A 26848-nucleotide genomic window follows, 5' to 3' on the forward strand; every position below is an offset into this window, starting at 1 on the left:
AATTCATGCTATTTCCATGCGCAACTAATGCTTACACATTAGTTCAGCTTTTTTTTTTCCTTTTGGATACAAAGCTACAAACCTATCTCTTCTTTGCTTTACTGGGAGCTTGAAGAAGCAGCCTCTGCAAGGATGCCAGTACAATTCAAATGCCTCACGTAAAAACCAGGAAATTTTCACCAAGAGTGCAAATGACTTTCTAAAGCCACAAAGGCAATTAAGAGCCTAAGTGGGACTAAAAAATACATATTTGGATTTCTTGGCTGGTAATATGTTCCAACACTGTTCGTCATCACTGGTGCTGGGGTGATCAGCACTGCTTTCCGCCACTAGTGGATATGCATCTGAAAAACTGTTAAAAGACATCAAAAGTCAGCTTTGTAAGAAATTCTAGCAAGCTTCACACTCTCAACTTGCTTTCCTTCTTTTCTCTGTAAGGAAATTAGTTACAAGGGAGATTGATGTTATAGTATAGTATAGTATTAATTCCTGCTATCAGTTGCTTTATAATGGTAATTATGTTCGGCTGGCACAAGATCTTTTCCCTTTTTAATTGGCTATTACTGGTGAATACCAGCTTGTTACATAACAGAAGACTGCTAAATAAATAGGTAGGAATACAATTCTGAAGTCTTGGATAAAAAAAAATCAGTAGAGGTCTTGATATTAAAAAACTAAGCACGATTTTTAAAGGAACACCTCTTACGTGGTGTGAAGGAAAGGTTCATCTTTCAGTTAAGAAAAATCAGGAAATGAGGACAATGTTAGAGAAATAAGGAGCCAGAATGCGACTTTCCTTTTTCTTTCTTTTTTTAAGCAAACATGTAAAAGCTGCGGTCTGCTCAGCTCCTTAGTCGATGCAGTCATAGATTCACATGGATCCACTACTTCCCAGACAGACAAGACGAGAACGCTGGCCTCCACCAACTCAGCTTAGATCTGTTCACAAAGCCAAGAGTTCCTGTTAGTTTAATCCCCATTCTGTACCCAGCACAGATGAGAACCACAGGCATCACTCAACACCAAATGCACTCGCAGCCTGGCATCCTAGAAGGGGGTCAAGGTGTAGGTGACAAGTCCCTAAAGGGTTTACACAAGACACAATCAAGGATGTGTCTTGACTTCCACTTGTACGCTCTTTGATTATCTGTAACCATAACCATGTAAAACTGCTCTAGACTCCTGGACACAGGGACAGCTGTCGTAAGAACTAAGTCATGTGCCTTTACTCAAGGAAATATAGCTTTTAATTGACAGTGTCATTTGATTCCAGCTCGCCAAATCTAAAGCTTATGTTTGCATCCACTACCACTTTTTTTTTTTTTAAGATTTATTTGAAAGGTACAGTTAAAGAGAGATCTTTCATCTGATATTTCACTCTCCAGTCTAGATCTCCCGGGTAGATGCAGGAGCCCAAGCACTTGGGCTATCTTCTGCTGCCTTCCCTGCCATATTAACAGGGAGCTAGACTGGAAGTGGAGCAGCCAGGGCTTGAAGCAGCTCCCATAAGGGATGCCAGTGCTGCAGGTGGCAATTGAATCTGCAGTGCCACAGTGCTGGCTTTCACTGCTGTGTATCTTGACACAGATCTTCATCTGTGGTATCACTCTACCTCGTTACTTTCATAGCACATCATTATTTATACGATGCTTCATTTAACTACCTGACAATAGTATCAATACTACTTCTCAGGTGAAAATGAAGTTCACAAATGCCGAATGATCTTCCCAAGCAACTTCCCAATGCTATAAAGCAGCTAGTTCAAGGTCAGAATCCTGTGTTGTTGTTTGCTTTACTAGTCCAGTTTTTCCCTCCACACATTTTGTTTATTCAATTTGTTGCTTATTTAAAATACACTACACTTGGGGAAACCTAACAGTATTCCACATTATCTTCTGTATTTAAGATTTCCTACTATTCGTCAGTTGTTGATTCCTCTCTCCCCCTATTAATGAAGTGAAGATTTAACACCCGTTTAGCTCTAGGAAACTTCCCTAGGCCCCTAGTGCTAACCACAGCCTTCACTCCCAGCCGACTAGCTTGCAAATGAATGCCACTGGTCATTAGGAGGGTCAGCTGAGAAGAAAGCAGAGGCAGCCGACTGAGGAGTGGGATCCAACACCCCCTCGGGAACCAGCGCTGTCCACCCTGGATCAAGCAGGTCAGCAGAACACGCTCATTTCAGCAAGAAGGGTCTGCCAGCGAAACACCGAAACAGAGTCTGATGTGCTTACCAAACACATCCTAGTGAACTTGAACCCTAAATCTGAGGCAAAGTTCTCCAAGAACAATAGCTAAGAGAAGCATTTAAAGATTGAGTCAGCGGGGATGACTGGATCCTATGTAGACTGCACACTCGAGATTTTGACTGAGAAGAAAATGTTGAGAGTTTGATAAACACCGCATCTGCACAGTTTTTCAAGAAGTCTGTGAATGAATACTACGAGGGGCAGAACTGAAAGGACACAGCCAATTACTGAAGACCAGGCTACTTCATCATCTCACCATCTCAGGAACACAGGCATGAAATTACCCTTCTTACACAACCAAAGCTACTTGTGACTGGGAAGTAACCAGGATCTACTGCTGTAAAAGTTTGACTTCCAAGTCTTTTCAATATATGCCCACAATTCAAGTTCATGATAAAATCTATCATACTGCCCTTCTCTAGTAACATTAGCTTTAGAACATATTTATGTTTAAAGCAGGTGTACTCAAGACTTTACCCAATGGAAAATGGAATTCACTTAATGGGAGAAAATTTTATAACAGTGCCTAAGATAGAGCTCTGTCGGTTACTTTGTGACCTGTGCAAGCTGCTCTTTGCAGTTTTTTCATTTGTAGATTAAAAGGGAACAGTATGAGCATCCATCTCAGAGGTGGTGTGAGGATGAAAGGAGACAAGACCCAAGAAAATATGTGAAATTGTACTTGGCACTGTGAGTGCCCCACCAATGTCAGCTATCATCAGCATCACTGTTATAACACTCCCTTTTATAAGCACTCCACTTTTAATATCCTGTAAGCAGGGCTTTTTTTTCTTTTTAATAAACACCAAGCGAGGCTTTCAAGGTCTGTTTTGAACAATTCTTTTTTCTTCCATGACATCCCCTGCCTTATACCTTGCAAGGTCATTCCAACATGCAGGGTCACCTGTGCCTCTTGAGGACATCGGGGGATGGGGAGCTTGTATAAGGGCCAGTGCTGGCTCAGGCAAGGAAGGCATCCAGAATACAAAGGGCTTTCAGAGCACATAGTTGCCATACTAGGACTGAGCACTGCCAAACACCCTTGACAACCCCCAAATTCCAGGAGAGAACTGGCAGCAAGGCAGTTATCATCAACACATTCTGCAGCTTCCCTTGGGTTACAAAGCCCCTTCACAAGGCTTCCAAAGTGAACAAAGCAGCAGTGAGCAGGCTGTTTTCTATTTCAATTAGGTGTATCTTCATAATGAAAGTAACTAATATTATTAAGATACAACTTCATAACAGGAAATACCCTGGGTCATCAGAAATGTGTAACTCAATGAAATAACACAACAACCCTCCAGGGTAGTAGGTTCTGTATACATAATTTTCCTAAATGTGGCAGCAATATAATAAACCCATGTCAAGCAATTAAATGCCATAACTGAAATAAGCAATTCTGTTTTTTAAACAGGGTCTAGTCTTTTTCCTGCTGCCACGCCAAATACATGAGACTGGACTTAATGTAAAGGCTGTGGAAATAGGATGGCAGCTCATGGGTATAAGGAACAAAAGATATAGTTCAAGATCTATATGGTAGGTCATTCAGTTTTGGGTCCAAAGTGGTAAATGCCAAATCCAACATATCTTTAAAAAATTAATCATAAAACAGCATAAATACTTCACTTAAAAAATACAAACCTATGCCAAAATGTTAATTATTGTTACTTCTGGTAAAATACCACCTGAAGTGTGCATACCTTTTATAAATGTTAACATTTACATACTTTCCCATTTCAAATTTTTTTTTTTTTTTGGCTTAAAAAAGCTCCTTTTCTAAGCACTTTAATCAATTTCAAACAGCCTATGTTCTGAATTGCTAAGGGATGTTTCCCACATGTAGCTTTAGTAAACACTGGGTGAACAAAGTAAGATAAGGTGGTCTTGTCCTTAACAAGATCACATTCCACTGAGGTAGACAAATGACCAACGGCTAGTCTGACATGGTAACTGGGTCAGTAAGTTACATGGTGGGAAACAAGGTAACTGAGGCTGACGCTGGAAAATCCAGATGAAAATCTGGACTTTGTTCAGTAGGGTTACACTAAAGATGTCAAGTGAGCACTCATGAATACATTTGTTCTAAATCTAAATGAAAAGGGGGCCATTGTCATGGCATAGCATGTTAATCTACTACCTGTGATGCCAGTATCCCATGTGAGTGCTGATTTGGATCCCAGCTGGTCTACTTGGGAACCACTCCCTGATAACATGCCAGAGAAAGCAGGGAAGCCTGACCCAGTCGTGGCAGGTGTGGCCAGCTGGGGAGTGAACCAGCAAATGGAAGATCTCCAGTTTGCTGTCTCTCCCTAACTGTGCCACTCAAAGAAACAGAGACATCTTAAAAAGAGGTTAAAATCAAGAGTCAGAGGCCCTGACAAGATTTGTCAATCATCCCAGGTAGAATGCCACTCTAAGGAAATCTTCATTAAATTTGGCAATTTGCAAAACTAAATCTTAGCAAAGTTTTGGTCTTAAGCGCACAGCCCAGGGGGTGGGAAGTAACAAGGAGGTAATACAGTAGTGACAGTGACAGTTAAAAGGGAGTTAAAAACAGTATCTATGGAAAAACAAGACTTTGTGAGTGATCAGATTCAGGACCTGCAGGCACAGTAAGAATTAGAGACACTTGCTGGGTTTCTAGCTTAGGTTCCATGTCATTTATTCAAATAGGAAAAACATGAACGAAGAATGGAAAGCATTTGCTACATGTGCCAAGGCTTCCAGAGACATAACAAGTGAGATACTAGGGTCTCCAGAGGTCAAACACTGTCAGTCTAAACATTATCATGATCATCATCTACCGGGCCCACTTGTGGAAGTAAAAAGGTCAAATCTGGGAGAATATTACAATATGCAGGTTTAGGCTTAAACTGTCAGAGTAAATCCCACCTGCCCCAAATCTTTCTAAAGGTACTATCAAATAACAAGCTACAACCACACCACGAATCTGAACTAAAAACAGCAATCAAACAAAAATCAGGACCAGTTGTCTGTAACTGTGATAGATGTCGAATCTGTTTTAACAGACAATAAGGAATCTTTGTAACTGTTGGAATGAAAGGGAAGCAGGGTTGCCCAAGACTTGGCCTGAGATCCAACAACCTGGCATTCCCCTGGGGAGGGCTGGAGCTGGACGAAGTTTGGACGCACAGTGGTCTCAGTGAATGCGTTACGTCTGCTTGCACACCACCCAGTGACGTACCCTAGCACAGATTTTGTAGAACTCGCAGGATTTCTCTAAGACAAGGCTCTAGTCCTCTATCCCTAGATAACAATGCAGACTGATAACTTTAAGAGATGGGTTCTTTAAATACAGTGACTTCTACCTAAAAGTTATATCACATTTTGCTGGGTTTAAAAAGAATTGGGATAAAGTCACATAAGAACCCACAGATTTTTAAGGGGAATTTTTAATGACAACTTTGTAAGAATACCATCAACCACAGAAGCCCTCCCACTGATGGCTATGTCTCAGTGAGAATATGTCAGGTCTGAGCCACGGTGTTTTTTGCTGTTGTTGTTTTGTTTTGTTTTCTTATATTAGAAACGGGGCAAACTCACTACTGAATATCAACTGGAACCTTTCAATTATCTAATTCTACAATTATGTAAACATTGGCCTTGGATGAATAATTTCTTCTTTGCTGGTGGGAGTGTGTGTTAAACACCTGGGAAAATTTGGCACCCATCAAAATGTTAAAGGTACATAAGTCTGGAATCAGCGATTTCTCAAGAAGTACAAGCAGTGGAAGAGTATGCATACACATACAGCTGTTTACAGCAACATTGTTGAAAAACTGAAGCAACACTAGAGTTATCAATGGTGGAGTGGCTAGAGGGTAGCACAACCATATTACAGAATATGATGGGCATAGTCCTTAAAAAATATGAACCAGGAAATGTGTTGTTTATGGACCAGTATCTTTAACAGATTGATAGAAATATTAGGGTTGTACATTACTGAGTTTACACAGAAATATCCCTCTTATTAAACAGAATTTCCGTAAATTTTTCAACATTTATTACTCTGAGTGGGACTGTTCAGTGGGGAAATCTGGTTTCATTTTTTTTAACTTTATAAATCTTTGAAGGATTGGGAAGGCTTACAGTGAAAATTTTCATAATTTTTAAGATAACTAATGACCTTTAAAAGTTCTGTATTTCTGGAGGGCATTTTCATGAGTTAATTTGTGAGATAAATTCACTGTCAAAATTTCCACCTTTCTATTTTAAACTCTTTCTCTTCTGGAACTTTGAGAATCTGGAAACCCTAATAGTTTGCTACCATCAGTCCAGGGCGGAATACATGGCCAATCCCGAAATAAGCTGGCTAGGAAATGGGCATTACTCAATATTTAACTCAGGAATTTGGTAGAGGTATCGAAATGCTTTCATAGCTGGCGAGCTGTACTGATGGCAGAAGTGCAAGGAAATTTCATTTCATCTCCTGCTGTTGAGATGAGAAAATTTAGGACTAGATGCGAGTTTAACCGTGAAAATGAGAAAACAAAACCAAACTCAACAAGGACTGAGGATCAAATTTAAGCCTCAATCGTGTCCATCAGAAAAAAAAAGATAACAAAAACAAAACACCTTGCGGAGTATGAACTCCAAGGCACAAAAAGGGATGGGCTGGGGCAGGGATTAAGCCAATAAATACTCAAAGAGCTGGGAAGTCTAGACACAATGCACCTGCTGCTTTGAAAGTTGAAAGTTTGTGTTGGATCCCTACATGGCATCGGCAGACAATGTCAAAGTCAGATGGAACCAAAGCAGTTGTGCTGATTTTCAAAAACCCTCTTGAAACGTGCCTTCTACAAAGCCACGAGTGCCAATGGCCATGGCCTTTCTATCATTATTATTTTTAAAGACCAGAACAGAGAACCGGAGACGCGGGAGGCTGTCAGCCACGCACACACTCCAGCCTCCCCAGGCGACTCCAGCCAGCAACTGGTAAAAATCTGTAAGGCGGAGAGCAAGACCTGCTCTGACACTGCAAACCCGCCCACCACCAGAACACATCTCAGCGGTCCCAAATCCAGCAAAGAGGGGTCAGAGCAGGGTCCGGGCGAAGAAAAACAGCGGCTAATCCCAGAGTTCTAATCACACACGCGCGAACTTGACCCGACCCACACCCACGCAGACGAGCTCCTGACGGGGGAGGAAGACAGAGAAGAAGCTCGGAAAGCTTCCCCGGCCTCGGGAAAGGCCTTCCCATCCCATTTTCTCCGCCCTCCCGGGACAGCCCTAACCAAGAGGCCGCCCCCGGCCCCACCCCACGCCGCGGGTCCGCCCGTGACCGCCTCGCTCCCAGGTGGCCTCGGAGCTGAAGGGTCCCCACAGTCCTACCGTAATTAGCCGCACCGCGGTGGAAAAAAACGCAGAAAAGCCTACCTGCACCTCACGGGGCACCGTACTCACCTTCACGACCGACACCCCCATTTCCTCCGCGGGTCCCAGCACAGTCTTGCTCCACTTGGGCAACAGTCCCCTTGCTCTGAGTGGCAGCCATTGCCAGGTTGAAGGGAAAGGGGCGGGACGCAGGGGCGGGGCTGGCCTGGCCAGGCACCAATAGAAACGCGACTGGAGGCGAACTCCCCGTGGACGCAGCGTGTCCTCCCCGCCTATCTCCGCGCCGACACTCTCTGAGCCAATAGGACGTGGCGGGTGGAGCCGCCGTCACCACGCCCCTTTCTGGGAGAACTACATTTCCCAGCGTGCCCTAGGGGTCCCCCGGGCAGGGAGGGCTGGACGAGGCGCTGACGGGCGGGGGTGCGGCGCAGAGTGCCCCGGCGTGTTCGCTTAGTTCAGTGAATCAGAACAATGACTGCGCCGCCGGGTCCCCGGGAGCGCGTTGGAGGACTGTGAGCAGCCGCTGCCAGGAGAGCGGAGAGCGGCGGGCGGCGCAGCCTGGGCGGCGCGGTGTCAACGCCGGCTTCGCGAGCCCCCGGCGCACAGCCGCGCTCCAGCGCCAGCAGCCCCGCGCGGAGCCCCCGGGCTCTGGAGCTGCAGTCTCTCCTCAGGAGCTGTGCATTGTTGTGAGCGGGAGAAGGGGCGCGGGGATTACGAAGCCCGAAGACCCCGGAGCCTCCGGTAGCCATGTGGATACCTACGGAGCACGAGAAATACGGCGTGGGTGAGTCTCCGCGGGGCGAACTTTTATTCCGCCCTGGCTGGAGCGGGTGCTCATTTCTCGTCCTTCGTCCCCTCGCGTCCCTCTCGCTCCTCCCGGTTGGAAATGCCGAATCCTGGTCACGGGAGGCGGGTCCGCGGGGACACTGGCGAGCTAACCCCGGGGCGAGGGGCGCGCGCCCCGCACCGGTTCCTGGAGCGCGGGGCTCCCTCTGCGGGAGTTTGGAGCGGCGTCGGGGCGGGAGTGTGTCAAGTTGGAAGAGGAGGCGAGCGGTGGTGCGCCTTTTCCATCCCCTTGTGTCCCTGGTGCCGTGGGCTGCAGCGATTCCTTCGGGGTTGGAGAGGTTTGCCGGCCACTGTGGCGCGGCGACAGCAATCCCGGGCTAACCAAGAGCGGCGCGGAGACGCGAGACGTCCACCGGCGCTGGCTGGACGTCCACATCTTCTGCCCTTAGTGCGTAATGTGCCCCAGCTCTCCCAGAGTCGCCCCTACGGCCGCGAGCCCGGGTGGAGCCTGGTGGCCCGTGCCCGTCCCGTACCCGTGTGGGGCTGGGGCTGGGGCTTTTCAGCCTGGGCGTCTGTGCGCTAGAGGGTCGTGGGAGGCGGGAGCCGGTCTGCCGGCGGTGCTTGTACTTCTGGGCGCCCTGGCGGTGTGGGTGGGGGTGGAGGACGGGCAGGGAGTGATAACGAGGAGGGGGCTCGGAAAGCCTGGGGCTTCGGGCGGGCAGGCAGCTCTGGGCGTCGGGAGCAAAAGGAACAAAATAGCACTGGCTGTGGTGTGCAAAGGTGAACAACAAAGGACATTAATGTTGACTGATGAATACGGGAGTCTCCGTTGCCCTCCCTCCTCCCTCTGCAGGCGGATTACAGTTGCCGTTTTGTTGTTGCTTTTCAGCTGGGTCGCCCCTTGACAGTTACTCCTTTTAGGGTTGAGACTATGAAGCCAGGCTCCCTGACAAGCCTGCGGCGGCCAAATGCAATTATAATCTCCCAGAAGGTCTTCCCAGAGAAACAGAGAGAGCCTCACGGCTTCTACTAACAAATTTGTTTCCTATCAAGCTCGTTACTGCCGGCTGGCGCACTTGTTTTTACGGGGTGAGGGCAGATGCGGTGATTGAGATGAAGTGTAGGTAGCTACTTGTGTTCTGATTTCATTTAACTGCGATTTGAAAAATCTGGAAAGCCTTTTCAGGGGTTTCAAAATCACAGGGGATTCCCCCTCACCCTACCCTAACCTCCAACTTCGCCTGGAGATGGGACTTTGGAATCCACCGAACGTGCTGTATTGATTTGAAACAGGCTTTGCCAATTTTTGCACTAGCTTAATTCCACATTGGGACAGCTGAGCAAGACAATAGTTGCTCCTGAACCCACCTTCAAAACGGTTTCCAGCTTTCCCCCTGCTCCCAGGTGAAGGGGCTTATAGGAGAGTAGTTGATGGTTCTCCTGCTACCCCTTCCTTCTCTTTTTTTTTTTTCTTGATGGGGATGCAGGAGGAGGAGGGATGCAAATTAACCCTTGCTAGGAAAAAAAAAAAAAGATGTTGCCTTTCTGGAACTAGGGAAGAGACAGAGGGCACTGCCTGGCAACCGGCTTAACACTCGGTGCTGGAAAGGCAGACCCATGCAGACAACAGCGTCCTGCTTGGAGTCGATCCCAGATGTTGCCTTTCCCCCCCAGAGTTAAATTATACGGATTATGGATGGGGGTTATTTTCTTGATTTCTTTCGGTGCCAGGTCACAGCTGGGGTGCCGCTGTCGATGAGTTCTCTCTTGCCTTTCGTTACAAGCTGTGGGCAGAGGCTTAAAAACCACTCTGGGATTTCCTGGAATGGCAAACCGGATATTATCAGTCAAGTGTTTTGGGCTGTAGCAGACACCTCTGGGGAAGCTCTGATTCCGCTGGTAGAGCAGGGGGAGGTAAGAGGGCATGCAGGCTTGTGGGAAGAAGAGATTGAATCAGAGGATTGTGAGAGGAGTCTTCTGCCCCCATAGGTGATAGCCCACATATTGGATTGTTAGTCATGTTGTCCTATTAATTTTTGGGCATTTGGCTTGTGAAATGCTTAGCCATTTTCTGGAATCCATCGTGTGTGTGTGTGTGGTGAGCATTTTGCTAGGATACTTAACGTGAGGACTGGAGTTCTCACCATGGAGAGCTCTCGTTGCAGCTGTTTCTACTGCAAGCCATGTAGCTGTATACTCATTTCTTTTTCAAACTCCCATTAGGGTATGTGCTTTTTCTCATTTCCTTCTTACACTTATCAATGAAAACAGTTTATGACATGTTTGGCTGATATTGAGTGCAGTGATAGTTCAGTCCATTTTTTCTTTGAAATAAATCAATCTTTGTAACATGGAATACTGGACGTTTCAATGTAAACTGTGTCATTCTGCAATGATTCCTTATATATCATCTTTTATGTAGGGTAAAATCATGTCTCTATGTGTTTGTGATTAAAATTCAAACAACACAAATTGTGCACGTGTATGATGAAATGGCTTAAGTTTTAGACCCCTGGTAACATGTATCAGAGAAATTCCGTTTTAAACCTGATAGATGGGTATTGTGTGCTTGCAATTGATGGATGATCTTAATACAACCTAGAAATATAATTAATCATATACCACAGTGGTCTGATTCCAGACAAAGAAAGGTAAGTGAAACAGATACATCCTAAGGCATGGAGGATGTTGTGTTTAAAAAACATGCTGGGAGGTGCAGTTGGCAGGCATTTTTGATTTTAGACAATTCTAGTGAATCCTGATCCCAGTCTAGGCTCCCCTTCCAACTGTGTGCCCTTATGTCAGTGACTTCGTTGTTGGGGGCCCTAGCTTTGGGCCCAAGTGCTTCATCAAGACTATCCCTGTACTAGTTCTGTAGAGTTCTTTCAACCAAATGCATCTTCTGGTTAGCAAGTTTCCCTGTGACTGTCAAGGGAGAGACACTTGGTGATGCGACCCCCATGGTGGTAAGCCAAGAGCATTGGTGGATGAGAGCTACCTGGCATCCTGCCACAAGCGAGGAGCTGGTTGTTCACTTACACCGTCTGTTTGATTCTCTCTTCAGCAGCAGCTTCTGGGCAGTGACTAAAGCATTGTTGATCGCCCACTCACAAATTTCCTCACGCTCACTCTCTGCCTATTGCATGCCCTCATCTGTCATCCTGTCACCTCTCTTTATGTGGTGGGAATTATTCACAGAAAGTGAAGACCCTCGCAGCTATGTTTCTTTTATGTTTCTTTGTCCAGGAGGCGTTTAGGCTTGGCAATCTCAGGTGAGCCAGTCAGTGTTCCACAACTGCTGGCTGCAGTTTCCTACCTAGCCAGATGCCTCACATGATAAGCCTGGTTGAATAAGGCAGGAGAATGTGAGCTGAAAGAAAAAAAAAAATCTAGTCAAAAATCCTAAAAGAAGCAAAACTCTGAATAAGCTAAAGATTGCAAGAATCATTCTAAAGGTCGCCACTTGGGATGCCTGGATCCCATATCACAAGCACTTGGTTCAAATCCTGGCTGCTCCACTTCTAATCCACCTTCCTGCTAATGTGTACCTTGAGAGGCAGCAGATGGTGGCTCAAATGCTGGGATCTCTTCTCCTGTGGGACACTTGGATAGAGTTTCAGGCTCCTGACTTTGGCCTGGCCAAGCCCAGCTGTTAGGACCATTTGGAGAGTGAATCAACATAAAGAAACACACTCCCACTCTCTGTCTCCTTTGTGTCCCAGTGCTTCTCAACAAAATGAAAATGCAAGTTAAAATTACAATGGTACTAGTATTCATACTCACAAATATTCCTGTCTCCTGTTTCTGGTGAAGTGATTTTTGGACTCCTCATACTAGGGATAACATTTCAGGGGCAAAAATGCCTCCTGTTATTTAGTCAGGATTATTGTATTTGGTTATCTAATGTAATTTTTTTTTAATTGGAAAGGCAGATTTACAGAGAGAAGGAAATACAGAGAGAAATATCTTCCATCCACTGGTGAACTCCCAAAGTAGCTGCAACGGCCAGAGCTGAGCTGATCTGAAGGCAGGAGCCAGGAGCTTCTTTCCAGGTCTCTCACGTGGGTGCAGGGGCCCAAGGCTTTGGGCCATACTCTACTGCTTTCCCAGACCACAAGCAGGGATCTGAAAGGGAAGTGGAGCAGCTGGAACAGAAACTGGTGCCTATATGGGATCCTGGCACATGTAAGGAAAGGACTTCAGCCACTAGACTCCGGAGCTGGACCCTTCAGGATGTTTTGAAAGCCTGTCTCAGAATTGTGAGAGAGAGTTCAATGGGTGTGTGCCTTTGGGTTTAACTTTTATTTTTCTTTTAGTTTTTTAGCTAACAGTTTCCTGTTGCAGGATCTGGTCCATGTAGAAAACATGGAGAACTAAATAATGATATGCTGCTTGGGACTGTCTGACATTTACAATCCAACATGGGCTTCTCAACTTGAAGTGGAAAAATAAGAGGAAGGATTTATACTTCCAAGTGCAGTGCCATGGGTGGGCCGTGCAGATGGCAGGAAGGCGGTTGATGCTGTTGATCCAGCCTCCCCTGGGAATAGCCTTAGACACATGTCCCTCTTTCACTCTCGGAAGTGATGACTCTTTCCTACACAAATGCTGTCCTTCCTTGCTGGTCTTTTTTTTTCAGCCCCAGGGGTATGTATTATGGATAGTATCACAAAGAAAATTCTAACATTGGAAGAAACATGGGTTTCCCTGTCTCTGCCTGTTTAATAAAGGACGTGGCATTTTCAGAATTATCTTTCACACAGTAGATCTAAGTGATGTGGGCAATGAGTATGTCGATTTTTGAATTCAGATTCTTTTCCTTGCATGGATGTAGAGGTACTAAGCAGAGGCTGTTAACGTGTGCAGGTAGGAATAGAGTTTAGTTGACATAGAGGGAATCAATATACATTCATACTTGCGTGTGGTCTGGCCCAAGTTGAGAAATAACCCACGTAGATAGGTCCAAGAATCGGAATGGTGCATTAGGGGGTGGAGAGAAGACCATGATGGGAAAAGTGCAGGCCTCTAAGAGTGAAGTCTGTGACAGACCTTGCTCTCTCGCACCCTCTACCTGTTTTTCTAAGGAAGGAAACGGTACACCAACCGGATACATAGGCAGGATGGGGTGTGAGCATGTGCTGTGGTCCTGGATGCCACAGGTGCATCCTGGGAAAAGTGGGTCTATCAAATCAACAGTTTAAGAGAAAGCATCATCTTGTAGGGGTATGAGTTCCACCTTGCCTGACATTTAACTAACCAGCTACATCATATCATAAGTGCTTAGTGAAGTGAGTTTTTGCTGTGAGCAAATGTCAGATGAACTCTAAGGAAATGCAACCAACTACTATAAATTGTAATTGTTAATATTTTATAGTTGGAAAGTGTTAACATTCTTTTATTTGCCTGTACCACTTGAAGTGGACTGATAGTTTCCACTTAAGAGTTGAAGAATCAGTGATATAGAGATTAACTGGCAGACAACAGGCTTTGGTCTTAATTCACTGTCATCCCTAGTAAGAAACATATTTAAATCTGTACCCTTGTATAGAATGCTTCAAAGTGTTTATGTAAAGTGTGTATTATCTTTCAGTTCCATTTTCTAAGAACTTAAAAAAATGTTATTGGAAAAATGCTTTTACAGAGAGGAGAGACAGAAATATCTTCCAACCTCTGATTCACTCCCCAAGTGGCTGCAATGGCTGGAGCTGAGCCGATCTGAAGCCAGGAGCTTCCTCCAGGTCTCCTACGTGGGTGCAGGGTTCCAAGACTTTGAGCCATTCTCTACTGCTTTTCCAGGCCACAAGCAGGGAGCTGGATGGCAAGCTGAGCAGCTGATAGCTGAACTGGTGCCCATATGGGATCCTGGCACTTGCTAGAAGAGGCTTTAACAACTGAGCCATTGCACCGGGTGTTAAATCACACTATTTTAAATAATATGTTCCAGGTATCTAGTATTCAGCGACCAAATAAAGTAAATGTAGACTGTGATCGAAACTACCTAAAGTGTGTTAAGCTATAGAGATGATGGAGTTAATATGTATAACCCTTTTGTTAGCATGTTGAGATGAACAGTCAGTTTTATTAAAATATCCTTTTTGGGAATCTGAGCGTTATGAAACTGGACACCTTTGGTTACTGGTGAAGGAAAACTGTGGCCTGAGAATGAGTAAGGAGAAGCTGTTGTGGTAGGCGAGGTTCAGAGGTCTGTCCCTAATCCAGGTTAACAGTCCTTGGCCTGGTGAAATGTGGATGAATCTGCAAGATGGGTCATTTAGTATGTGGGAATAACATGGACCAGCCAGATGCTCCATACATAGAATATTATAATCGTTGTGGCTTAAGTAATGGAAATTTATTCCTCATGTGGAGGCTAGAATGTCCAGGATCAAGATACCAATGATTCAGTTCCCATTAAGGACTGTCTTGTGTCCTCAAGTGGAGTTGGGGAAAAGATGGAGATAAAGCAAAGGTCTGTCCTATGTCATTGCTGCCTTCTTTAAAAAAAATTTATTCTTTTAAATGTATGAATTTTGTGGAGAGCATAATCATTTAACCCAAGCAGCTGTCTTCCTGGTTTCTGGCTTGGGACGCTGAATTAATATAGGCCCCATAGAACGAGAGACTTTTTTTTTTCTTTTAAGCAAGATAGGTTTAAGGTATAAGATGAACTGTTTTATTTGGCCAGCTTGATTCTGAGCTGCCTGCAAAACATCCACCATTTTTATCTAGTCGGGCGTGGGTCTGAAGCCAAAGCAGAGATGTTTGGATCAAAGTATGTGATTTGAATTATTTGGTTTGTCTCAGATGACTGCAGCATTGGATCTTGATGAGACTTTGTGTGTGGTTAATTGTGTAGTCAGCCTGTCTATCCTAAGATATAAAGTAGCCGAAATTTCCAAAGAGCAGTTGTTTTGAAGCCTTTTATTACTAGGAGTGCAGAGGACTCGAAACTAAAAAATATTAGCTCTCCATGCAGGGTTAGTATTAAAATAAATTTTATGGCCTTTCTTTGCTCCCCAATTGAGTATTGGTTGGCTAAGATACATGTCATTTCTGTTTCTGGGACAGTTTTTTTTCCCAAATATTTCATACCAGATCATGCACGTTTATGAGATTTCTCAAAAAATGTTGAAAAACAGAATGTATACATAATGTTAAAGGGCAAGGTTTATAAACCCTCAAATAGCATATAAGTATACATACATTCCCCCAAATGGGAAAATGCTCAAGCAACTAAAGTAATAGGTTTGTACTTTTGGCTCTTCTTTTTGTGATAAATATATGATACCTCTTAGGAACCACAACACCAAATCCATTTATATATATAATATATAATATATTATATGATATAATATATAATATATGATATATAATGTAATATAATATAATATATATTATATATAAATATATATGTATATATTTGTTTATTTATTCATTCAACTTCAAAGACAGAACCATGAGGAAAGAGTCATCCAAAGGCCTTCCGTCCACTGTTTCATTCCTCAGATACTTGCAACACACAGGGCTGTGTGAAGTCAAAGCCAGAAGCCAGGAAATGCATCTGTGTCCCCCACAGAGGTGGCAGGGGCCCAAGCACGTACGCCATCACCCACTGCCTGTCAGGGTGTGCATTAGAGGAAGCTGAAGGGGAGGTGGCACATGAATCCAGTCACTCTTACATCGGATGTGGGCAAGCCGGGAGTCAGCCTAACAACACCTGGCCCAAATATATAATTTTTGAGATTATACTATTAAAATCAGAAAATCCAGCTTACACTGGCATTAGGCTCCCTTACTTTAATGTAGAGTCTCAGAACTAGCCACCGAAAAAAAATCAACAAATGTGCATAAAGAGGTGAACACTAATGCCAGTAACCATTAAGTCTGACAGGGAGCCTATCTGCAGAATTTGGAGGAACTTTTCCCCAAGGCAGGTGGAACTGGATTAAGAAAATCAGTGTGGTAATGATATTTAATAGCCATGTATTATGTCTTTCAAATTTGTGATAAGACTGCATCTTTTGTGTTCTCACCATGGAGGGGAAAGGTTACCATGTTGTGTGATGGATGATACGTTCCTTGGTGTGATTCTGGTAAACATTTTGCAATGTATATGCTTATCAAAGCATCACATTGTATACCTTCAATATATCCAATTTTTATTTGTTATCCATAATTAAGCTGGTGGCTCTTCTCTGCTTTCGCTTAAGTGGGGTGGCCTGAATGTTTGGAAAGATGGCTGGGCCACCCACTGGGCCTTGCCCACTGTCTTTCGTTGTCTTAGTGTGTCTCAGCCTTCAGCCTGGGGAGAGTTCTTTCATGCCTGAGGCATCTGTGCTGTCTCCCTTTCCACCTCATCTTTTTCACATCCCTGAAGAGCCGTGCCAGGCAAGTGAGTGGATGGACAAGAGTTAGCACTGGCATGCCATCTTGGAGAGGTGGGCCTTATTCTTCAAAAGAAAAGTGCTTTCCTGGTGTCCTTTAAAGCACTGTAGGAACAGACCTTCAGGATGTTGCAGCAGCATGCAAAGAGGTGGACTCACCTGAGGTACCCCTGAACTGTGCTTCAGGGGCCAGCGTGACTTCCACGGCCCAGACTTTGAACAAAGAGCTGCAAGAGGGGTTGAAGCCACACTCTGAGCATCGTCCCTGCTATTGCAGAGCTGCTCCAGTCTTCTCATTTGCATCCCCGTGGAAGAGGGAAAGTAGCTAAATCTGGAAACGGGCATCTGTCACTTAGTAATTGACTAAAGCATGGCTGTTCCCAACTGGCCAGGAAGAAGGGAGAGCATGACATTTATATGGGAGGTTTTTGGAAATTATCAATCATGTGTATTTGTTCTGCACGCCTATTCATGTTCCCTGTGAATGTTCCAGAGAGGAGGTTGGTGGGAGGGTGGTTGGCAGGAGCCCTTCTGGATAGGAAATTTGAAAGTTTTCTCAGTGGTTTTGATTAATCATGTTTCTCTGTGGTGAACAGTTTTTGTAAACCATGCAATTTATTGTTCGGTTTAGTAGTATATTAATTGATCAGTGGTCTAGAATTACTTCCCTGAAGTTTTTAAGCAGAAATGTACAGATTTTGTCCCATGTCTCCTCTGGTTCCTCAGAGATGAGCAAATTCTGTCTCTTTGGTAAGGAGAGGCCGGCAGGTTCGGGAATATGAGCATGCATCTGTGTGAGGCCATTGAAAATAGCCCACTGGAGGTCCTGAGTAAGTGCTACCCCCGGGAGAGAGGCGGGCACACATGCGCTGTTCTCTTGAGGTAACTGTGGTTGGTTCAGCAGTGAGTAAAGGCTGTCTACCGAGAGACTCAGGGGTTAGCCAGGCTCCCAACGGAGCAGGAAACCTCAACACATGTATAGGCAGCTGTGTAAAGAAGAAGTGAAACCTCTCCTGCGAGACTGGAGCAAAGCACTCTGAATAGAATAGGATTCCTACCAAAGCTTGCATATTTGTTTTAGAACTGTATGTATATTCATTGTACTCAGCATTTCCTGTTACTCCCGTCAATAGTTTGTAGAAATTGTTACAGGAAACTAAATTTTAAGAGGCTGTGAAATTATTGTAATGAATTTAAAAATGGGAAGATGCTTGTTGAGTTATGACTAGTTAGGAAGCAAATTATGTGTTGTGGAGTAATCAAGGGTTACAATCGAGGAGGTGGCTTTTTAATTATTCTGTTTTTTTTTTTAAATTCTATTAACTCTTTTGTAAGCTGAGCAGTGTTTCCTATATTGAGTTTCCCCTCGAGATGAGAGAATAGTCTGAATTTAATTATCTTTTATGTCCAGGAAGTCTCCTGCTCCAAAGTTTGTAAGTGGCTGTCCTTGCTATGCCAGTTTGATTATTTGTGGTGTCACTGCCCTGTTCATTCCCCAGTACCCACAGCGAAGCTGTGCATTCAGAAGGCCTTGGGCGATAAGTCTTTGAAAAAGAGCCCTAATCCTTCTTTGAAAAAGAACTTCAAACACATTCAACTAAGATAAAAATGCTGTTTTCTCCATGAACTGCTCCCTTAGAAGACTGATGTTGGTGTCCCTGCTCACTTTCCATTATTCCATAAACTCTGCTTTGAGAGACTGTAGGCCCTGGGATAATTTATGCAGGCGAATGCTTTCAACATACTCAACAACTTGGAGGGGTTTTATTTAGCAGTTAAGGGAATAATGACTTTTTCATGCATATAATGGGCTATATACATTGAAGCCCAGACCCCCTATGTGGTTATAATTGGAGTAAGGAAATAATTAAGATTAAATGAGGCCGTAAGAGTAGAGTTCTCACCCTGCAAGACTATGGCCTGTGAGGACACCAGAGAGCTTGCATGCTGTCTATGTATTTGAAGTGTCATGTTGTGAGGACGCAGCTGGGTGGCTGCAGTCTTCAAGTCAGGAAGGGAGCCCTTCCCAGGACCCTGCTGCTCTGCTCGGTCTTGGTTTGGGCCTTCCATCTTCTAGATCTGAGAGAAAATAATTTTCTATTGTTCAAGCCATCCACAACTTACGGTATTTTGTTATGGCAACCCAAGCGGACTAACAGTAAATGAGAGGAATTTTAAGCACAGCAGGAAGGAGGGCAAAGAAAATAGAAATGGAATCAGTGTAGCACATGTAATTGATGGGGGTTCTTCCTGCGGCCTGAAATCCCACTCCCCTGGCCCACTGCTGGAATCAGTCAGTTGAGACTTTGAGGATTGTTTCCCAATAACTTAAGGCATTCATGGATTTGAAAATGACATTTTTACCAAGTTGGCTTCCATTAGATCACTCTGGGTGCTTTGAAAACCACCAACAGAAATAGGATGTTCAAATGCTTCATTTCCCTCTGCTAAAATACTTTACAAAAACCTGGGAGTGACAGTTTTAGCTATTTTAACATTTAAAACAGTTGCATAGGTCTTGATTGGTGGCATTACTTCAAGTATAGTTTGTTTTTGAAAGGTTTGGCACTTCAGTGTTAGGTGCCTGAAGAGAATCTAGCAATATTTGGAGAAAATGTCTTTTTCCTTTGTCTATATCCTTAAGTGCATGTTTCCTGAAAGGGAACTAGTCCTTTCCACTAACAGTTTGTTGCTGTGTCTTTTTTCTCTTAGTGACAGGTGGAAAGGCATATTTCATAACACATTAATGGAGAAACTGCCATGGGTGATAACTATGGGATAGGGTTATGATAAGAGTTTAAAACATTGTGCTAACTTGATGAGCATCCCAACAGGTGTAGAGTTAGGACTCTGGACAGTGAAGGAGCTGGACATGTTTCATATTTTATTCTTGTTGAGTTTATACATTTCCTGAAGATAGGCATTATCCACATTTAGAAAATGATTCACTTATTAAGACAGTGCATACATTTCTATCATCAAGAAATCCCTGTGACTATCAGGACAGATACTTCCGCCTTCAGCTTAAGAATGAAAGTAAGGACTTTAGATGGTGCTGCTATTCATTTACGTGCCCAAGGAAATGGTTCTGAGAAGGGACTGTCTCATATCCTGGAAAACTCAGAACTTGTGTCAAAGAATAGAAGTTGCATTTTAAGACTCACCTCATATGAGTGAGTCACCAGCTGTGCCATTGTCCAGTAAACACCTTGGGAAAGCGTACTTTAAATAGCTGGAAGAGCGTCTTCCTTTTCCTGCTGGGCAATTTCTGTCTCTTTCCTCATGCCCTTTCTGCTCCTCACCCGCTCCCCAGCCTTTGCCTCACTCATGCCTGTCACCTGAACCAGGTCAGGTGTCTCGGGCAGTGGTTTGGGTGTGTCTGTTTTTTTTTTTTTTTATGGTCTAGTTTCTGAGACAGTAGAAGAATGATTTATTGATTATTTTTCAAGAGATTTTTGCAGTGAGAAATACTCAGCTTTTTCATCTTTGGAGACTTTCAATTGATACATAAAAATTCAAAGCATTGAAGTAGACATTTGGCCTAGCGATGAAAGCACTGATCACAACACTCATGTCTCATATCAAAGTGCCTGGCTTTGATGCTGTGTTCCCGATTGTAGTTTCCTGTTATTGCAGACCCTGGGAAGCAACAGTGATGGTTCAAGAAACTTTTTGTTTTTTTTGCAATGGGGGAGGGTTTCCTACCACCCATTTAGTGGACTTGGATTGTGTTCTTGGCTTCTGACTTCAGGCCTGGGCCAGCCCTGGCCTTTGTGGGCTGTTCTGAGCATTGAAGGGGTGGGTTAGTGAATGGGATCTCTTTCTCTGTTTCCCCCCCTCTCTCTGTCTCTCAAATGAATTTAAAAATAATTTATATATTTTGAGGTCCCATGCGATATTTTAGTATTTGCATAAATTGTGATGTCCAGTATAAACATATCCATCTTATATTTTTCATTATACAAAGCATTAAAGTTCTATCTAGCTTTTAGAGAAATATACACTATCATTATCTATATTCACCCTACTGTGCAATAGAAGAGTCTCTTACTCTTACTAACTCTAACATGATACCTGTTGAATAACTTTTCCCACTCTCCTCCTTTCTTTTTGTGGTCTCTGATAGTTCTATCATGCTTCCAACTTCTAGGACGTCAGTGTTCTAAAGTTCTGTGTATTGATGAGATCTTACTTTTTGTTTGGCTTATTTCAGTGATGACCTGTTACATTCACATTGTTGTAAATGATACTGGTTTATTTTTTTATGGCTGAGTAGTATTCCACACACGCATGCACGTGCCGTATTTTGTTTACTCATCATTTTGCTGGACACACAGGTTTTCTACATTTCTTGGTTATTGTGAATAGTGCTAACAGTGAACATGGGTATACAGGTGCCTGTTTGAAAGAATGATTTTATTTTTCTTGGATATATGTCCAGTAGTGGGATTGATGGATGATATGGCAATTCTACTTTCAGGTTTTTTCAGAAATCTTTATATGGTTTTTAACAATAGCTGTCCTAGTTTATATTCTCACCAAGAGCATTCAGGGGGTTAGTTTAGTTTAATTTAGTTTAGTTTAATTAGAGTCATTCTTACTGGAGAGAGGTGTGAATGTGGTTTTCATTTGCATTTTCCTGGCGATTTCCTATAATGTTAATCATCCATGTATGTCTTGGCCATTTATGTGTCTTCCTTTGAGAAATGCCTGCTTCTATATACTGCCTATTTTTAAGTTAGTTTTTTTGGTATTGTTTCACTTATGTGTTCTGGTCATTGACTGCTTGTCAAATGTGTATCTTGCACATTGCACCTCCCGTTCTGTGGCTGTCTCTGTTCATTTGTGTGTGTGTGTGTGTGTGTGTGTGTGTGTGTGTACTTAGAATGTTTTTACATTGTAGAAAGCTGGCAATGGGCAGGCAGAGAAAGAGTTAGGATGACTAGATAGGCCTGTGTGGTTGGCCCTGTGCGAGTGCTCTTCAACCATACAGCAGACCTAGAGAGAACCAGGTATTTATTTCAAGGGGAGCCAGCTGGCAGTAGTCCTGTGAATGTGGTTTTCTGAATCTTAAGCCTCAAGGCTATTTTGATACCCTTTCCCTTCTTTGGCTGCCTGTGGAGAGTGGTGAAGAAACTGGTTCTTACACTTTGCTTTTCAAATCACATGCTAGTGTTAATATCATTGTTACACGAAATGTTGTCTCCAGCTTTTTGCTCTCATGCTCAAGTTTGGTAGTCCTGCTGAGAATCTGTGTACTAACTATGAGACTCAGTGTGCTAGCTAAGTGTATGTGCATTTGAGGGCTGGTATGGTGCACAGAGGGGGTGCAGGGGCTATGAGGGGGATAAGGACATGGGATGGGTGCCAGCCAGATGGGGGAAATTGAATGAACCAAGTGCCAAACAGTGCTAAGCAACCGGCAGGAACTAAACATGGACATTTGCCTGTGATGATGGGCTGAAATGGTTGTCTGGGGATATCGAGGAAGTCTGGAGTGCCATCCAAGTCTGTGATGTCACGGGTGGCTGGAGGGAGGAACCGTGCCAGGAAAGCGGATCTGCGTTGATTGGCGGAGTTATGGAACTTGGAGTGATGAGGGGGTGTTGGGAACGTGTGCTCCACCCACAGCTGGGGCTTTCCCTGCAGCCCTGTGAATGCTTGGGAAAGTTTCCTCATGCCAGGTTAAGCAGCCAGTGCACTCCTTGATGCGTTGGGTCAGTACCTCTTTTAATCTCCCTAACTTGTTCCCATGCAACTCTCTTCTCTGTGTATTACATGCTCATATTTTTTGACGTAAGATCAGAGCTGTGAGGGACTTTTCATTTCTTCAAGTGATTTACGGGGAAGAAAACACAAACCAAATCTTTCCTATATCCTTTGCTGTCAGGACAGATTCCAAAGTCAGACTAGGCATTTCTCACGTGGCCCCTGGCTGCAGTCCTGCCCGTCTCTCACCTCTGCAGTAAGAGACCTATGATTTGCTCTGTGCATCTGCAATGATTCTGTCCATCCACACCTCCGTATTTGGCTGTGGCTTCCGTTTGCCATGAGTGGTCTTCTCCCTTCCCATCTGGACCTTGTAGCCACCTCCCTGGGGGCCCTTGCTATTGCTCTTTTGAAACTGGGTACCTTTGCCACAACCCTTGAAGCTGGAGGTGTTTTCAGCTTTGGATTTTCGAGAGGGTAACACAAACTCATCTGCATTGGGCTCAGCGAGGATTGGATCCATGGGAAATTGGATACCTTTGCTGAGGGAGAAAGCTTTAAGTTCCGAACACGTGTCCTGGCTCTCTGCTAAGCTTACGTGCCAGGCGTTCAGCAGCTGGGAATAGCCTGACTGGGACAAGGGCTGCTTCCAGTTTCCCTTAGTGTTGTCCTAGAGGCATACAAATATTTATCATGGAAATAATGAAATTTGTGTAAAGCACATGAAGTTAGCTACACACAATATGAAACTTATGTCTGTCCCGTGATCATGTGAAATTGTCAGTGAAAAAATTCAGATAGGATATCACAGAAGTTATGAGTTTCATGAGGAAAGTGTCACTAACCAGTGAACATCCGGAGAGCCTGTTTTTTCCCGCCTTGTGTTGTCTGCCCTTTGGTGTAATATTTGCAACATAATCTGAGATGTCTTCGAAGATTTCATGAAAAATGTATATTATGAAACAGTTATATATAGATTTCATGATTTAGTAAAACTATTAAATCTTACTTGAGTCACTGTGTAGGTCTAAATTTTTTAAGGGAACTTTTTACAAGTGAAGTCTCCACAGCATCATCTGACTTCTGGATTCCATTTAAATGCCAGGAGATGCTTGGACACATCTGTTTGTCACATGCTCTCATGGTCAATTGTAAAGGCTCTTCAGGCTGATCCTCTCTCTTAGGTATTGTTAGTGCCTCCTGCAAACTTGAGGCATCTGTAATGTTTTAATGATTTGGCTCTTACTCAAAAAAACTTCCCCCCACTGTTTTCCTTCTTATTTTTAATAAGAGTAATCTGAGATTGTGAGGCAAGCTTTTCTCAAAAGGCATGATCAAAACTGCTACCAAAACCCCGATTAACCATTGGTATGAAACAACATTCTCACTGTATCCTGTAACCTGAAAGAGAAATATATGGCATGCTGAAGAAAGAGACGGTAATTGTCATGTATAGCTTGCCATTAAAATTTCTTGTCAGCAGCTCCATTCATTTAGAACATTTCATTATGAGTGATTTGTCATGTTCCATGACATTGCAGGTTGTTCTTGTGATGGCTGAGTTTGCACTGTCTGCTGGGAAGGAAGGACCTTCTCTTTCTAATTCATAAATGGTGTGACAGGGACCAACAGGAGTCATGATTCTGACTTGACACTCATTTTCTGACTTGACATTTTCTGACTTGACACTCAACAAATACAGACTTGTGAATATAAAATTGGATGAAATATTACTTTTATCAGCTTTGTCAAATGGCATTCATTAAAGATGTTTATTGAATAAAAATCTGTGCAGTGTAAACCCACTGATTTTGTGGATTCCCTTGAAGTGGCACCGGGGTGTATTCTGTCACACCTTTATTTGAAAGGCAAAGACACGGGGAGAAAGGGAAAGAAGGACAGGGGAGAGTGATTGGGTATCTCCCTTCCCTTGCTTCACTTCCCGGATGGCTGTGATCTGCAGGTGTGGGCCAGCCTGAAGCCAGGAGCCCAGAACTCCAGCCAGGACTTGAGCGTCTGGGTCACTGTTGCTGCCCTTCCAGGTGCGTTAACAAGAACGGGAGCATTCAAGACTGTGACCTGTACTCTGATCGGGGGTGCAAGGAGATACGGGAAGCCTGCATTGCAGGAGGTTGCTTAGCTTAGTGCTGCAACACTGTGCCTGTTACAACATCTTTGAAGTTGGTCTCTTGCTTCTCCTATGGAATGCTCCACTACCATCTTTGTACTTTTTGATGGTGGAAAGGTAGGTTGGTGCAGAGGTGGTCAAAAAGGCTAGTAATAGCCATGGAATTATTGTATTTTCTGCAACACACACACATTGCATGGTACAGCTTACATCCCTGATGTAATGATGCTTTTTCATATCTTAAAAAACGAGACAAAAACCTGTTTGATACCATGAATCCATAAAAACCTAAAAGCAATTGATCCTATGGATGGAGTATTGGTTCCTATCATAACCGTGAACTCAGGTGAAGTGTTTATCTTGTAGTGCCTCAAAGTTCAAGTGAGAGTTGACTGAGGAGATTTGCAAGTTATCTTGAAATTTCTTACGAGCGTCCATGCAAGTTAGAGATTTCCTGGCATACTTTAACGTCATTGAAACTGTATCTTAAGTGTTTTGTGTTTGGGTGAAGCAGAGGTGATCTCTGTACTGATTCCTTCAGTCAGAGAACTTACTGTGTTTGCAGGTTTATATGTTGTATTGAGGCTTTTGATTTTGTGAATCTAGTAAGCATTTGTCAAATGTTACATAAAAGCATTCCATTTCCTAAGTCTTTCTACCTCTAATAAGACATTATCAGAGCTACTGTTCAAATGAATTAACTAAATGCACACATCTATTTTTGAGCTACGAGTTCAGTGGTAATGTGCTAGTTAAAGGGGTCAATTTTGAAAGAAACTTGTATTTTCTTGAAAGGCTGATTTTTTTTTTGCTTGCAAGAAAAAAAGCTCAGGGCTTAAAATATAATATTATACTTAGCTGTCAAAACAAAACGAATCATCCTAGATCTCATTCTACTTCCAAATTACAGCCCTCACTGACTGTACTGTGCAAGATTGGTCAGATTCCACCAGCTGATTGTGTTTGCTCCCTAATTGGAAAACATTAGGACTATTAATCATCGTGACACAAGGCAAAATGTCATCATGGCATGACATTCTTATTTTCCACCTGAGAAATAGTGGCCTCGGCGAAGGAGATGTGCCTCTGCCCTGCCCAGTCCCGCCTCTGCCTGCCTTCCTCCTGCCTGTGCTTCTCTGGAATGGATCAGACAAAGACTTGCACAAAGCAGGGAGGGCAGAAACAGAGGAAGAGACTGTTCCTTCCTTTTTTCCATGTCACAGAACCAGCTGTGAAAATGCAAACGAGATGGGGGTAGGAGAGGGCCTCTCCAAGCTAAGCAGTGTGGTGGTTGCACATTCAGACTTCTTTGCGTATAGGAAATTGAGGGAAATTATCTGTGTTTTGAGTGTTTTGAGGCCTGGGAACATCAGAATGATTGAACTCTGAATTTTCCTTGTTTTTTTAATTCCTAGCTTAACTCAGGAGGGAAATGCTTAACAGTTTGCAGGATTTCCATGTGAGGATAGTAATTTTCTAGCTATAGAAGTAATTATGGTTGTAACACATGAATTATTTTGGTATTGAGTTTTATAATTTTTAAGTGTTTTGACATACTCAAAATTTATTTGGGCAATTGAACAATTTAAGCAGGATTTAAAAGAAAAGGGTAACCAACAAATGTTAGTTTGTCTCATGCTTGGCTTTTCAAATATTTTTTTTTCTCAGGAGTCAGTATTAGCTTATAAAAACAGATAAAAATAAGTATGTACATAACTTTAATTTTTAGCATTATCATCTATTTCTGTTAATCATGGCTGGATATTTTGTGTATTTGAAGAGAGCAGTATCTTTTCTGTAATTAAAGGTTTACTGATTTATTTGAAAGATAGAGAGGGAGAGATGAAGAAATGTTTCATCTGCTGGTATACTTCCCAAATGTCTCCAATAGCTGGGCTGAACCATGGGAATCCTGAAGCCTGGAATAATGTCTGGGACTCCTGTGTGGGTGGCAAGAGCTCAAGCACTGTCTTCTGCAGTTTTCCAAGGTTTATTAGCAGGAAACTGGATCAGAAGCTGAGTAGCTAGGACTTGAACTGGCACTCTCAGATAGGTTGGCATCCCAAGTGCTGGCTTAAGGTGCTGTGTCATAATGCCAGCCCGAATAAGTAATTTCTGTGTCCCTAAAATTTTGTCAGTCTGCAGATTTATTGTATTACTATGAAAGAGAGCTGACATCTTTTGTGTTCCTAGCAATTTCTAAAAGGAAAATGGCATATTTAATAAACATTAGGTCT

General features: G+C 43.4%; 2 protein-coding genes across 9 annotated transcripts in view; one reads left to right on the plus strand and one right to left on the minus strand.

The window, feature by feature from the left end:
• Positions 1-7882, minus strand: part of ZNF277 (zinc finger protein 277) — a 71076-nt gene extending 63194 nt beyond the window's left edge. For 3 of the 4 annotated variants that reach the window (XM_058655019.1, XM_058655020.1, XM_058655021.1), the window contains exon 1: positions 7674-7882. In XM_058655019.1, the coding sequence (XP_058511002.1) occupies positions 7674-7764 (91 nt within the window). In that variant the 5' untranslated portion in view covers positions 7765-7882. The remainder of the gene's footprint in view (positions 1-7673) is intronic. The other variant, XM_004592540.3, reaches the window with a different exon arrangement.
• A 47-nt stretch (positions 7883-7929) lies between these two features.
• The window catches only part of DOCK4 (dedicator of cytokinesis 4), a 365221-nt gene continuing 346302 nt past the window's right edge, over positions 7930-26848 (plus strand). For all 5 annotated transcript variants that reach the window (XM_058655014.1, XM_058655015.1, XM_058655017.1 and 2 more), the window contains exon 1: positions 7930-8388. In XM_058655014.1, the coding sequence (XP_058510997.1) occupies positions 8352-8388 (37 nt within the window). In that variant the 5' untranslated portion in view covers positions 7930-8351. The remainder of the gene's footprint in view (positions 8389-26848) is intronic.

This window comes from Ochotona princeps, chromosome 25 (assembly GCF_030435755.1).
Source record: "Ochotona princeps isolate mOchPri1 chromosome 25, mOchPri1.hap1, whole genome shotgun sequence".
Taxonomy (NCBI): Eukaryota; Metazoa; Chordata; class Mammalia; order Lagomorpha; family Ochotonidae; genus Ochotona; species Ochotona princeps.